At 37.2% G+C, this 15380-nt stretch overlaps 1 protein-coding gene across 1 annotated transcript in view; it reads right to left on the bottom strand.

The window, feature by feature from the left end:
* Window positions 1-15128, bottom strand: part of LOC121999148 (protein root UVB sensitive 6-like) — a 97288-nt gene extending 82160 nt beyond the window's left edge. The window contains exons 1-2 of the mRNA XM_042553885.1: window positions 15102-15128; window positions 14844-14985 (exon numbers count right to left, since the gene is read on the bottom strand). Coding sequence (XP_042409819.1) covers window positions 14844-14985; window positions 15102-15128 — 169 coding nt within the window. The remainder of the gene's footprint in view (window positions 1-14843; window positions 14986-15101) is intronic.
* Window positions 15129-15380: the final 252 nt, after the last annotated feature.

The raw sequence follows: 15380 nt of genomic DNA, 5'->3' as shown, positions 1-15380 counted from the left end.
AAGTATTTTCTTTTGCACACACTCTTTCTTTTTCTTATGCTCTCGCTCTTCTTTTTCTCTTTTCTCTCTCATTAATCTTCACAAACCTCCCTAGGTGATAATGGTACAAGTGTAACTTTGCGAGAATTGTGGACAAAAGAGAACTTGTTGGAGAATCCATCATGGTGAGCTCGCCTATCAAACTGCCAAGGTCTTCCAAGAAGAATGTGGCTTGCCTCCATAGGCACAATATCACATAGAACTTGATCTTCATATTTGCCAATGGAGAAATTAATCAACACTTGCTGGTTCACTACCAATTCACCACTATTACTTAGCCATTGGAGTTTATATGGTCTTGCATGTGGTGTAGTCTTGAGGTTGAGTTTGGTGACCAACCTAGTGCTTGCCACATTGGTGCAACTTCCACCATAAATGATCATAGAGCATGTCTTTCCTTGAATAGGGCAGCGGGTATGAAAAATATTTTCTCTTTGGTCTTCCTCATGCTCCTTGGCTTGGCTTCCCAATAATCTCCTAACCACCAAGAGATCTCCATCTTGCGCATAGGCTGCTCCATCATTTTCTTCATCGCTTGAGGAAGAGGAATGAGAAGAAATTTCTTCACTAGAGATACTCCCATTATCCCTCACCACCATAGTCTTCTTATTCAGGCATTCGGATGCAATATGACCTTTTCCCAACTCTTAGAAGTGGAAGAAGAGGTAGTTGGAATAGGCTTCTTAATGCTTGTTGCCTCCTTAGAATTTGAAGGAGAACCCTCCTTCTTTGGCTTGTCCTTCCAACTTGAAGAGTAGTTTGGAGAATATGATTTCTTCATAACGCTCTTTCTCTTTAATTGTTGCTCTATTTTCATTGCTTGATGCACTAAGTCATCAAGCTCCACATAATGTTGTAACTCCACAATGTCTCTGATGTCTCGGTTTAGGCCATGGAGAAATTGAGCCATGGTAGCTTCCCTATCCTCCACAATATTGGCCCTAATCAAAGCCACCTCCATCTCCTTGTAGTAATCATCTGTAGGACCGTTAGATTCGATAGAGGGGGGGGGTGAATATCGATTCGAAAAACAAGAGTATAAACGCAGCGGGAAAGTAAATGAACACAGTTGTTTTTTACTTCGTTTGGAGCCTGTGACGACTCCTACTCGAAGGCCCGTGGTCCTTGACCACTTTCGTTGGGCAATCACTAGCAATTCGAATATAGTTACAAGATGAATACAGAAAATGCTAATGAAACAAAGTAATACCGACAAAGAAGTAAACTAAAAACCGAATGAGCACTTTGTCGTAGCTTTATCAGCGTCGCAGTAACGTAGAGCAGCAAGACCAACAGTAGAAGGGTTCTCAGCTTGATTGATTTTTTTTATTCTGAAGCTCCTGTCTGGGGCTTTTTTTATATGCTGTTCCAGGCGCCTGGATCCCTTCCGAGCGCCTGGAATGTGACGTAGCTGCACAAACCATGATGCTCCATGTGGCGACGACTCGGCTGGATAGAATTCGCCTTCCGGGCGCCCGGACCTCCGGGCGCCCGGATCCCCTCCGGGCGCCCGGACCACCTTGTTCCAGAAAACTCCCTTTTCCTGCAAAACAAAGTTAGTCCGAGGCAAATGTATATCCTGTAAAACAGATTGTCAGAACAGTTAAGGTTCAACAGATAATTAAAAAGAGTATGATTTAGATTCCGTGTAATACCCTGTTTCTATGATTCTGGTTAAGTATGACTTAAAAGGTTAGATAATACTATCCATATCACCAAGGTGCACCTTCCTTTTCGGAAGCCCAAACTTAAGAACTCCAAAGTTAAGCGTGCTTGTCTTGGAGAAATCTGAGGATGGGTGACCTCCTGGGAAGTTTTCCAGGGTGCGTGCGAGTGAGGACAAAAACACGCTGAAAGGACCTCCGGTGGTCTGTGGAGCTAGTCATCAAACCAATAGGCAATTCTGGGGTCGTTCCTGGTTCGGTCCGGGTGGGGCCCGCCCGGGCCGGGGCGTTATAGATGGTATCAGAGCGACCTTGCGACCGTGAGTGCGCCTGTGGCAGGAGCACCCAGGGCACCACCTAGCGAGGGAGATTCTGGGATTTGTTTGTGGTGTGATTTATGGTTACACAACGAGGACCGGAATCTAGTCACGATCTCGACTTAGATATCCGAAATGGATCTAAGCCGGATCGACGCCTAATGCTCCCTTCCCGGGAACGCGTCCTCACAGTCACTCCCTTCCAGTGACTTACCTTGCTTACCTGCCAGACGTCCGGTCAGCCCGTCGACCCGTCTGGACTTCTCGCCAAGCGTCCGGTCAGCCCGTCAACCCGCTTGGACTTCTCGCCAGCTATCCGATCAGCCCGTCGACCTAGCTGGACTTCGTGCCAGACATCCGGTCAGCCCGTCGACCTGTCTGGACTTTTCCTGCACACTTGATCAAAGTGTCAGACAACAACACAACTAACTTAACCTATTTGCCATTCATCAAAACCTGGGTTAGACCGTTAGTGCTACCCGCACCAACAATCTCCCCCTTTTTGATGGAATGACAACCTGGTTAAGTTAGTGAAAACATATGTAAGAAACAACATGCATTTATGTGGTTTTAAAGTTTGTTAGTTTGTATTTTCAAATTGGTTTAACTAACTTAACCACCTAACCCTCCTCTCCCTTTGGCATTCATCAAAAAAATGAACAAAGGTAAACAATCATAGTGAAGAGTTATTGTAACAGGTAATCAAATTTTGAAAGATATCTAGGTTTGGTTCAAAATTTGAAAAAGTGCAATTTTTTACACCAAGTTAAAAAAATAGTCAAGTTGACTTGGGGGAGACAAGTAGTTTTGAAAAGTGTAAATTTAAAGTTAATCAAGTTTAACTCTCAAGCGTGTGGAAATTTTCAAAATAGGTTTTTCAAATTTTTATCTACTTTTCAAAAAGGTAAGTTTTTCAACTTTGATTTTTCAAACAAAAAAAAAATTAAGTAATTTTTCAAGAAAATTTTTTTTGTCAAAAAATAATTTTTAAGGCTAATTTGATAAGAACTAAATTTTGAAATAGTTAACTTTTCAAATCAGGTTTGAAAATCAGGTGGGATTAAACTTTCACATTTTTCAAATTTTTAGTTAAATTTAACTTTTTGTAAATCAATGTTCAAACATATGTTAGGTTTTAAAAAGCATTTTTCAAACACACAAAATTTGAGTTAATTGTAACGCCCCACCCTTCTTACCCAACCAAAGGCGGCGCTACGTTCTTATACTACTTACGTACATGTTTTACTATAACAGCGGAAGAATAAAAACTTTAAAGAATTTAATTTATTAAGCATAATATCACATATTCTGATTTGTTCAAATATTGATTCTATAACTAATCATATTAATTTGTCCGAATCGTTCTTTGCCGAGCCACCACCACACACATCACTATCTGCTCCTCCTGCTGCTCCGTTGTTCCGAATATCCGTCCCCCATATCTGCGGTACAAGGAAAGTAAGCTATGAGCACTCATGGCTCAGTAAGTTCCTTTCCTACTCACTGAAACCGAAAATCATCGTATATCAATATCATGCGTAATATCATAAGCATACAACATACAAGGGTATCATATTCATATCATATTATCACATGACATTATATCTAATCATCAGATAATTCAAGTACATATGTAGGCAATGCATCATGAATTTGAAAACTTATACTAATAAGTACTTGAAATTAATATCATCATTAAGGGGATCCCGGTTTGTACCACATACATAATACGCGCGCTTCATAGGTAGGTCCAAGGTAGCAAGTCTTGAACCCTATCATGTATACATACTAGGCCCGAGTCTTACTCCATCGACCTAGGGCATTCAGAGGCCCATTACTGACGAGGCCCGAGTCTTACTCCATCGACCCCGGGGCGTTTACGGAGCCCACCCATGGTACAAACCCATACAAAAATAACTTATCATGCATAACTATCATATCATGTCCTTAACAATCTTTCATGCATTTCTTTTCATTATGTATAGCATTTCCTATGCTATCACATATCATGGCATATTACATAACATAATTTCATTTCTTCATTTTGTATAGCATTTCCTTATGCTATCACATATCATGGCATATTACATAACATTATGTATAGCATTTCCTATGCTATCACATATCATGGCATATAACATAATTTCATTTTCTCCTCATTATGTTTAGCATTTCCTATGCTATCACATATCATGGCATATTACATAACATTATGTATAGCATTTCCTATGCTATCACATATCATGGCATATAACATAATTTCATTTTCTCCTCATTATGTTTAGCATTTCCTATGCTATCACATATCATGGCATATAACATAATTTCATTTTCTCCTCATTATGTTTAGCATTAACTATGCTATCACATATCATGGCATATTACATAACATTATGTATAGCATTTCATAGAAGGAACCTTGCACTTAGTTCGGTTAGACAATAATCTTACTCACCTCTTTAAAATATTTTTGGTTGAAATCCTAAGGTTAGATACTCCTCTGATCATACATCATATCAATATAAAATCATGGAAAGGAATCCTTCTACATAGCATAGAAAATCTTATCATGAAATGAGGTCTTGTTTAAATCATCCTAGATTTGAAAACCTTTTCTTTAGCCAAATTTTCTTAAATTCTTTCCTAGGTTTTCTAATCCTTATAAATCCGAAAATCACATAAAAGCCTTGTACCACAGGTGAGGGGAAGCTTACCTTCTTCGCTTAAGTTTCCTAGAGTTGAGAACTTGCTTGGACCTTTCTTCCTTGCTTGCTTTGCTCGGCACCAATGGAGGAGAAGAGTGGCTAGGTCTTTTGGTGGAGAGGAGGAGGGAGAAGAGACCTCTTCCTCTTGTGTTGCTCGGCAACAACAAGAAAGAAAAGAGGGAGGGAGTGAGGAGGAAGAAGAGGTTTCTTCCTCTTGTGTTGCTCGGCAACAAGAAGAAGAAAGGAGGAAGGGAGAGGGTTTTCGGCACCCAAGGGAGGAGAGGAGGAAAGTGAGTGAGGATGAAGTTGAAGTCACCCCTCCATGCCTATTTATACTAAAATGAGGGGAGGAAACTTGTCTTGATTCATCCTCCTTATTTACTTCTCTTCTTAATGTTAAGAATATTCTAGAGAAGATGCTTCTTGAGTTCTCCCTTAATTTCTCTCTTTTCTTTCCTTTAATTAAAATTCCTATCTCTCCTCTTACAATATCCTCTCCTATCCCACTTGGTTAACACATGCATGTATCCACAAGAGAACCAAGGATCAAAACTTGGTTATGTATATTTTTACTTCTTTTTACTCCCTTTTCCTTTTTAGTAAAAAGAATCCTTTCTTATTCTTAACTACTTAGTCCTCTCTCTCCTTATCAATAATTCTCCTATCCCCTTTGGTATCCTATACATGTTCCTTACAAGAGATCCAAGGTTCAATCTCTCTTCTAACGTTTTATTTTCTTTTGTACATAATAATTCATATATTACCCTATTATGCATTATGCATAAATATTTCATACATGTATTCATATTTCTTCCTTTTGTCTACATTAATTCCATACATTATAAATCATGCATAGATGATTTATATTCTCAACTTTATTTTCTTTCATAATCATCTAAATCCTTCCCATCGTAACATTCAACGTAGACTATCTACACATTCTTTTCATTACATTCGTACTCTCATTGCCCTTACTTTATCTAGGCTTTCTAGGGGTGTTACATTAATTCTCCCCCTGAACTTGATACTTAACTTTAACCAGCTGTCTAACCAATTAGGTACTAACTAACTATCAGAAGATAGTAGCTTTCACTTGGTTAGTCAGATTAAGTTAATTATAACCAGTCAGTGTTTGACTGGACTGATGAACTTTAATCTGATTAATATCTGAATTGTATTTAACGTCCAGACTTATGCTGATGCACTGGAATAAGCATCTTAAGTCTAGACAGTTGGCCTATGCATCTCACCCCTTTCTATGTTTATCAAACACAAGCAAGGTAAACCTAAGGTGTTGGTGAGATGCTCAAGAACTAGACCTATGGGTACATGCTTTCTAAGGATTCAAAACTAGTCTAAGGCCAAAACTTTTTTTGAAAGTCTAAAAATGGAAAGTTTGAAAGCAAAAAAGTTTAGCCTATAAGTTGGTAAAATCATTTTTGAAAGTATTTTTGAAAGATCCTAATCTATTAAGCACATCCCTAATTTTCGTCGTAAGTTGCTAAATTCACTTTCAGGGAGAGGTTTTGTAAAAATGTCAGCTAAATTTGATTTGGACTCAATATATTTGAGTTCAATATCGCCTTTAGTAACATGATCCCTGATGAAGTGGTGTCTAATTTCAATATGTTTGCTTCTTGAATGGTGCATAGGATTCTTGGTTAAGTTAATTGAACTTATATTGTCAATTAATACTTTTACATTTGTGATATTTAAGTTGAAATCTTTTAGAGTATGCATCATCCATAATATTTGTGGAACACATTCGCCTATAGCTATGTATTCTGACTCAGTTGTAGACAGAGCAACACAATGTTGCTTTCTACTAAACCAGCTAACAAGTGATGCACCTAATAATTGGCATCCACCACTTGTGCTTTTGCGGTCTAATTTGCATCCAGCATAATCTGAGTCAGAATACCCTATTAGTTCAAAATTATTTGTCCTAGGATACCAGATTCCTACATTTGTTGTTCCTTTAAGATATCTAAAAATTCTTTTAACCTGTGTCAAATGGGATTCCTTAGCACAAGTTTGGTATCTAGCACACATACTAACTGCAAATAAAATATCAGGTCGGCTTGCAGTTAAGTACAGTAGGCTACCTATTGCACTTCTATAATATTTTAAATCAATTGGTTTTCCATTTGGGTCACTATCTAAGATAGTGTTTACAACCATCGGTGTTTTTATTTCTTTTGTATTTTCCATTCCGAATTTTTTAAGTAATTCTTTGGTGTATTTATGTTGAGAAATATAGTTTCCTTCATTTGTTTGTTTGATTTGTAATCCTAAGAAATAGGTTAGTTTTCCCACTAAGCTCATTTCAAATTCTTTTTCCATTAGATTAATAAATTCTTCTAAAAATTCTGAATTTGTTGAGCCAAATATTATGTCATCCACGTATATTTGTGCAATAAATATGTTTGTATTGAATGATTTAACAAACAAGGTTGGGTCAATTTAATCTTGTTTGAATCCTTTGGATGTTAGGTAAGATGTTAGCCTCTCATACCACGCCCTGGGTGCTTGTTTAAGTCCATATAGGGCTTTCTTTAATTTAAAAACATAATCAGGGTGTTCTAAGTTTTCAAAACCAGGAGGCTGACCTACATAAACTTCTTCTTTGATTAGTCCATTAAGAAAGGCAGACTTAACATCCATTTGGTATAGTTTAAATCCCTTATGGACTGCATAACTTAGTAACATTCTAATGGATTCTAATCTGGCTACTGGGGCATATGTTTCATCATAGTCAAGTCCTTCAACTTGACTAAATCCTTTGGCAACCAGCCTAGCCTTATTTCTAGTAATTTCCCCAGTTTCACTTAGTTTGTTTCTGAATACCCATTTTGTTTCTATTATTTTCTTATTCTTAGGTGGTGGGACTAGGTCCTAGACCTCATTACGCTCAAATTGGGCTAGTTCTTCTTGCATAGCTATAATCCAATCTGGGTCTAGTAGGGATTCATCCACAGTTTTAGGTTCTATTTTTGAAATTAATGAAATTTGACTTAGGTTTCTAAAAGATGATCTGGTTTGAACTCTTAAGTCTGGGTCACCAATTATTTGATCAGTTGGATGATTTGGGTTTACCCTTATTGTTTTAGGAGGTTGATTCTCTTGATGTTGTTCCTCTTCTTCATGACTTAGAGTTTGGTTGATTTCTGGAACAAACTCCGGTGGTTGTGTAGGTTCTATGTCTTGTTTAGTTTCTTTAAATTTTACATTAGTAGTTTCTTCAATTTTTAAGGTAACCTTATTATAAATTCTGTAGCCTCTACTATTTAGGGAATATCCTACAAAAATTCCATTTTCAATTTTAGAGGTGAATTTTCCTAAGTGTTCTCTTGTATTTAAGATAAAAACTGGGCACCTAAATACCTTAAAGTATTTTATGTTTGGTTGTTTATTATAAAATATTTTGAAGAAAGTTTTGTTATGAGTTTTATTTATTGTTGTTCTGTTCTGTACATAGCAGGCTGTACTAACGGCTTCAGCCCAAAAGTATATAGGTAGGTTATACTCATTTAACATTGTTCTAGAAGCTTCAAGTAAGGTTCTATTTTTTCTTTCTACAATTCCATTTTGTTGGGGGGTTTTAGGGCATGAGAACTCATGATGGTAACCGTTTTCTAGACAGAAACTGTTAAAGTTGTGATTTTTAAATTCTCCCCCATTGTCACTCCTAATTCTTTTAATTTTAATATCTTTTTCGTTTTCAATCTGTTTGCAAAAATTTGTAAGAATTTCAAAAGTTTCATCTTTATGTTTTAAGAATTTTACCCAAGTAAACCTTGAGCAATCGTCTATAATTACTAAACAATATAAGTTTCCATTAATGGATTTGACTCCATGGGAGTCAAAAAGATCTAAATGTAGAAGTTCTAAGATTGAGTTAGTTTGTGGTTGATTTGTTTGTTTGTGGGTTGATTTAGTTTGTTTTCCTTGTTGACAAGCATTACATATAGTTGAATCTAAGTTAGGTAACTTTGGTAAGCCTTTTACAAGTCCATTTAGTTTACTTATATTTCTAAAGTTGGTGTGAGACATTCTCCTATGCCATAACCAAGTTTCTTTTTTTTTGTGTTAAATAGCACTTAATGGAAGAGATGGTTAAGTTGATGACATAGATGTTGTCTTTTCTAAAGCCTTTTAGGCTTATGGTAGGATTATCTAGATGTTTGATTGAGCATTCTGTAGATAGAAATTTGACCTTATACCTAGTATCACACAATTGACTTATACTTAGAAGATTATATTTAAAGTTTTCAACAAGTAAGACATTTGTAATTATAAAGTCTAATTTTAATTCAATATTACCTATACCAATTACCTTGAGTTTGTCGTTGTTTCCAAAGGCAACTGTTCCTAGGCTTTTGTAAGTGAGTTGAGTGAACTTGGTGTGATCTCCAGTCATATGTTTGGAGCAACCACTGTCCAAAATCCACTTGGTTTCCTACAGTAAGTAGGATTTTGAAGTTAGTCTTTTAAGCATGCATTAATTTAAGTTTAAAATTAAAATTTTGAAATTAATTTTTAAGTTAAGATTAAAAAATTTTCAAATTAATTTTTTTTAAGTTAAAATTGAAATTAATTTAAAAGTTAAACTTAAAAGTTGAAATTAATTTTTAAGTTAAAATTAAAAATTTTGAAATTAATTTTTAAGTTTAAAATTAAAATTTTGAAATTAATTTTTAAGTTTAAAATTAAAATTTTGAAATTAATTTTTAAGTTTAAAATTAAAATTTTGAAATTAATTTTTAAGTTTAAAATTAAAATTTTGAAATTAGTTTTTAAGTTTAAAATTTTAATTTAAGTTTAAAATTAATTTAAGTTTAAAATTTTAAAATTAATTTTTAAGCCTTATTCATCTCACCCGATCTATATTATCAATCAGGGAATCCTATGATTTTGTGAGATGAAATTGGTTTGATTACAGAGTTTTGGTTTAACTTGTGTTAGATTCAGACTTAGCTTTGGTTTCCACAAATAGGCATTCTTCGGATAAACTTCTAAGCTTGGTGAGTCACAAGGACATCATTAGAAGTAACCAACCTTTCGAGGTTTTCCGAATAGTCCTATCCACGGAACTTAGTACTAAATCTTGGTCTAACTGGTTAGGATTCGTTTAAGGGTAGCTTCGGTCAGTTCCACTTGGCCAAATGCACCAGATCGAAACCATATCTTTCTAGACATGCGATGCCCAAGTTTCCCTAACGTACTATCATCCAAAAATTTCACCAATACCATGATTCAAGTTAAACTTGGTCTCTTTTTAACTAATCCTAATTACCCTGCCGGGTTGGTAAATTTTGGGTTACCCTATCGGGTAAGTTAGTTTTGGAGGTGCCAGCTATTCTGGAGCCTCCCCCTGAATTATTGACTTTTAATAAATTTTGATTTTAGGCTTGTGTCGATTCTTTTTATAGTTATGATTAACTTGTTGATTTTCAAACTGTTTAGATTTTGAATTTGATTTAGGTTTGTATTTTGGATTTTGGTTTGGTTTATTCGATTTTATATAATGTATTTTTTCTTTAGGTATATAATATTGATTAAGTCCTACTTGCGTGGTCAGACACGCTTTCGGAACCCAAGCTAAATTGGTTGATTTGTATTGGGTTATTAATGAGTTGAAAGTTTTATTTGAATTCGACTTATATCCTAGTCCGGTTTTATTATAACATGCTTTTTGATTATTTAGGATTAAGTCTAGATTTTTTGATCTTGTTGTAAATTTTTCTAGCATTTCTTTTAAATTTTTAACATCATTTTTTAACGATAGATTTTCCTCTTCAAGTGTTAGATCTTGAGTTGGTTTGGAATTTTTTAATTGTTCATTGAGGTTTTGATTTTCCTCAAGAAGTGATTTATTTTCACTTTCTAATTTAGTTAATTTACTATTTAAACAGGAAATTATTCTAAAAATTTTTTTGTTTAAATTAAAGTATACCTCATTCGGGCCTTCGGAAACGAGTACGGACTCGTGGCTTGTTTCGGGTTCAGACCCGTCTTCATCTTCCGACTCGTTATCTGTTTCGGCTTCGTGGGCCATCAGTGCGAGGTGGCTCTGATGTTTCTGCTCTTCTTCCTCCAATTCGTCCGAGGAGTCGTCCCACGTTGCTTTGAGTGCCTTCTTTTTGGTTGGCTTTGGTTTGTCGAACTTTAGTTTTGGACATTCGTTCTTGTAATGTCCCTTTTTGTTGCAGCCGTAGCAAGTCACGTTCTTTTGTTCTGAGGGAGAACTGATCTTTTGAAGATCCTTTTTGCTGAAGCTCCTCTTTCTCCTGGTGAACATTTTTCTTACCAAGTTCACCAGGTGTTCTTCGTCTTCATAATCTTGATCGGAGTCTTCTTCAAGTTCAGGCTTGCTTTTCTTTTCTTTGGAGGAACCTGCAAGTAGTGCTATACCTTTCTCGGCTCCAGCATTAGTTTGTTCGTGTAATTCTAATTCACAAAACAGCTCGTCTAATTTTAAGTTAGAAAGATTCTTGGAAATTTTGTAGGCATCTACTATTGATGCCCACAAACTATTACGTGGAAAAGCGTTTAAAGCGTACCTTATTAAGTCTCTGTTCTCCATTTGGTGGCCTATTGCATGAAGCCCGTTGAGGATGTCCTTGATCCTCGCGTGTAGTTGATTCGCTGTTTCTCCTTCCTGCATTTTTATATTAAAAATTTTATTTAGAAGCAAGTCTCGTTTAGTTACCTTAGCGTCGCTCGTTCCCTCGTGCAATAGCTCTTTAGCGTTTTTGTGTGGACCGACTCTGTTCAGTTCTTCTCTTGTCAATCCGCACTGTAGAGTGTTGATCGCTTTATTTTCTGTTGACGCTTTTTTCTTGAGATCTGCTGTCCAGTCTTCAGGATCCACTAGATTCCCGGCGTTGTCCACTGGAGTTTTGTAAGGTTTCGTAATGCTCATCCACTGGTCGAAGTCTGTTTTGAGGTAGACCTCCATGCGCTTCTTCCAGTAAGGGAAGTCGTCCCCGTTGAAGAGTGGAGGTCGCACTGTGCTGAATCCTTCTTGTTGGGACATTCTATGCACAGGTAAATAACCAAAAAAAATATCCCAAGACTTGGTCTTGGATTAGTAGTGTGGGAAGCGAAAAAAATCTAGATTCGTGTTGCACTAATTTAAATTGATTAGTGAAATATTAAGTTAACGAAACACCAGTTTTAAAATTAATTAAAAAAAATAAAAACAATTCACCCCCTGTCTGATTGGTGGTTGCACCAAATCAGAGCGGTACCTGCTCTGATACCACTTGTAGGACCGTTAGATTCGATAGAGGGGGGGGTGAATATCGATTCGAAAAACAAGAGTATAAACGCAGCGGGAAAGTAAATGAGCACAGTTGTTTTTTACTTCGTTCGGAGCCTGTGACGACTCCTACTCGAAGGCCCGTGGTCCTTGACCACTTTCGTTGGGCAATCACTAGCAATTCGAATATAGTTACAAGATGAATACAGAAAATGCTAATGAAACAAAGTAATACCGACAAAGAAGTAAACTAAAAACCGAATGAGCACTTTGTCGTAGCTTTATCAGCGTCGCAGTAACGTAGAGCAGCAAGACCAGCAGTAGAAGAGTTCTCAGCTTGATTGATTTTTTTTATTCTGAAGCTCCTGTCTGGGGCTTTTTTTATATGCTGTTCCAGGCGCCTGGATCCCTTCCGGGCGCCTGGAATGTGACGTAGCTGCACAAACCATGATGCTCCACGTGGCGACGACTCGGCTGGATAGAATTTGCCTTCCGGGCGCCCGGACCACCTTGTTCCAGAAAACTCCCTTTTCCTGCAAAACAAAGTTAGTCCGAGGCAAATGTATATCCTGTAAAACAGATTGTCAGCACAGTTAAGGTTCAACAGATAATTAAAAAGAGTATGATTTAGATTCCGTCTTTCCTAGACCGGAATCTAGTCACGATCTCGACTTAGATATCCGAAATGGATCTAAGCCGGATCGACGCCTAATGTTCCCTTCCCGGGAACGCGTCCTCACAGTCACTCCCTTCCAGTGACTTACCTTGCTTACCTGCCAGACATCCGGTCAGCCCGTCGACCCGTCTGGACTTCTCGCCAAGCGTCCGGTCAGCCCGTCGACCCGCTTGGACTTCTCGCCAGCTATCCGGTCAGCCCGTCGACCTAGCTGGACTTCTCGCCAAGCGTCCGGTCAGCCCGTCGACTCGCTTGGACTTCTCGCCAGCTATCCGGTCAGCCCGTCGACCTAGCTGGACTTCGTGCCAGACATCCGGTCAGCCCGTCGACCTGTTTGGACTTTTCCTGCACACTTGATCAAAGTGTCAGACAACAACACAACTAACTTAACCTATTTGTCATTCATCAAAACCTGGGTTAGACCGTTAGTGCTACCCGCACCAACATCATCCACACTCCTACTCCCTTGGGTGATTCTTTGCAATTTGTTGTGCAATTCCCTATGGTAGTGGGAAGGCACAAATCTCCTTCTCATCAAAGTCTTCATTTCGTCCCAAGTGTTGATAGGATGCTCTCCATACCTTCTTCTCTCCTTTTGCAATTGATCCCACCAAATTAAGGCATAATCGGTGAACTCAAGGGCAGCCACCTTTACTTTCTTTGCATCATTGTAATTGTGGCATGAGAAAATTTGTTCTATTTTCATCTCCCATGCAGATATGTTTCAGGATCATTCCTCCCTTGGAAGGAAGGTATCTGGACTTTCACACCTCCTAGATCATCTTCTCGTCTATGGTTTCTACCTCCTCTTTCACGTCTTCTTCCCCCTTCATGCCTCCTTCTTTCTCTTGGTGAATCATAGAATGGTTCACTTTGACGAAATTCTTCATGATTAGAATTGCCCCCACGGTTCGAAACTTTTTATCCTTCAAGTCAGTCCATCCTTTCGTGTATTTCTTCAAGTTGTCTTTGAAGTATTCTCTCAAATTGTTGAGTAAGTGCCTCCATTTGAAGCCTATTAAGATCTCGCCTCACCACTCTACTCACGTGGTTGCACTCAGATTTATCCACTCAGCTTCCTTTATAAGCTCTTAAGGAAAGAACCTTATCAATGTCTTTCTCAAGACAGCAAGTAGACAATCAAGTGAACAAGAAACCAACAAGAGAAATATGAGTAGAACAAGAGAAATAAACGGATAAAACGAGAAATTCTGCAACGATCAAGAATATTGAGTCCTTTCAATTCACAAATCCTCCTCTTTTTTTTATATATATTTTTTATTTTTTTTCAATCAGAAACCAATGACTAATGGTTCCTTTTTTTTTCTTTTTTTTTTAAGTTGAGGACCCAAATAGTGAATAGAAATTTGTGACAGATAGGGATGGATAGATCAACAAAGATGGACAATAACGAAGATGAAAACAAAACATAAACCTGAAAATGAAGGAGCCAAGGCTCTGATACCAAATGATAAAGAAACCTTGTAAATGGATCGCCTTGAAATTCAGCTTGGGGAAGGGTATTGACGCCACACTCAAGCAAGATGAGAAGGTGAGTGATAAGTCATGGAGTTTTGATCGCCACAAGTTGCCTTGATAAGATCGAAATTAGTTCTTTGCCTAAGAACAAGAAGGAAGCTCTCACAAAAGAGAAACTCAAATTTTCATTCAAACTTACATGATTTGTCATACAAGAGTTCTCCTATTTAACATCCCTTAAGATCGACTATGCACTAATTATGCAATAAATATCATGCTTGCATGCATGAGTTTTATTATCCACTAATACAACCACTAATCCCTAATACTAGCTTAATGCAACCATGCATGCATGGTATTTGTTGTACTAGCTTAGGAACTCTCAAAAATGCATTAAAACCCCACAAAGGACATCAAAAGTCACTTTAGAAAAACCCCCACATGCATGCACACGAAAATGGTCCTCATGTTGGTCCAATTTCACTTTCAGATTGAAGGAATGTGATCCACTAAGTTGTTGCCTCCATTGTGCATTGATCCTCCTTTTCCTTGAGCCTCATTATTAAGCCTTCCAAAGCTTGCTTCATTCTCTTAGTCTTGGACCTTGTCATGGGTCCCCCAATTCCCTTCAATACCTCTTCTTGGCTCACATCATATAATAAAGAAATCAACTCATGCGAAAATTCTAAAGTAGAATACAGAAATGCACAGCATATGCCCTCCTTTTTAGATTGTGCTCGTTCAATGGTGGCTGAACTTCAGTAAGACCAGCAGATTCAGAAACCTTGTAATCTTTAAATTTCTCAATATCTCCCTCTTCCTCCACAGTTATAGCAATGATCTGATGGCAGATTATTCAAAATTCATAACAAATAAAAGTAATATCTTGTATCAAAATAAAATATAATAAGAATCAGAGAATATTTATCATGCAAATTGTGAAGGTACTCAGGCCACTTGAATGAGATGGCAATAATACTTCATGCGCCTCATATATTCAAATAGCACATCCTCATTACAGTTTACAGGCAGTTCGCCAAAAATCTATTTAAACTGAACCAATCACTATAGCTTAAACCTTAAAGGGATCAGCCGAACATAATTCATAATATAGTGAAGGTTTTTCTAACTTAGCAAGTTATGTAGGAGGAGTTTTTATTTTATTCAAAAACTTCATTATCATCTGAAAAAAAATTTAAGAACTCAATCAACATCAAAAATCTCCTAGTGGCTGTG

This window comes from Zingiber officinale, chromosome 1A (genome assembly GCF_018446385.1).
Source record: "Zingiber officinale cultivar Zhangliang chromosome 1A, Zo_v1.1, whole genome shotgun sequence".
NCBI lineage: Eukaryota > Viridiplantae > Streptophyta > Magnoliopsida > Zingiberales > Zingiberaceae > Zingiber > Zingiber officinale.
Note: the sequence above shows the minus strand (reverse complement) of the source record. Positions and strands in the feature narration are given on the sequence as shown.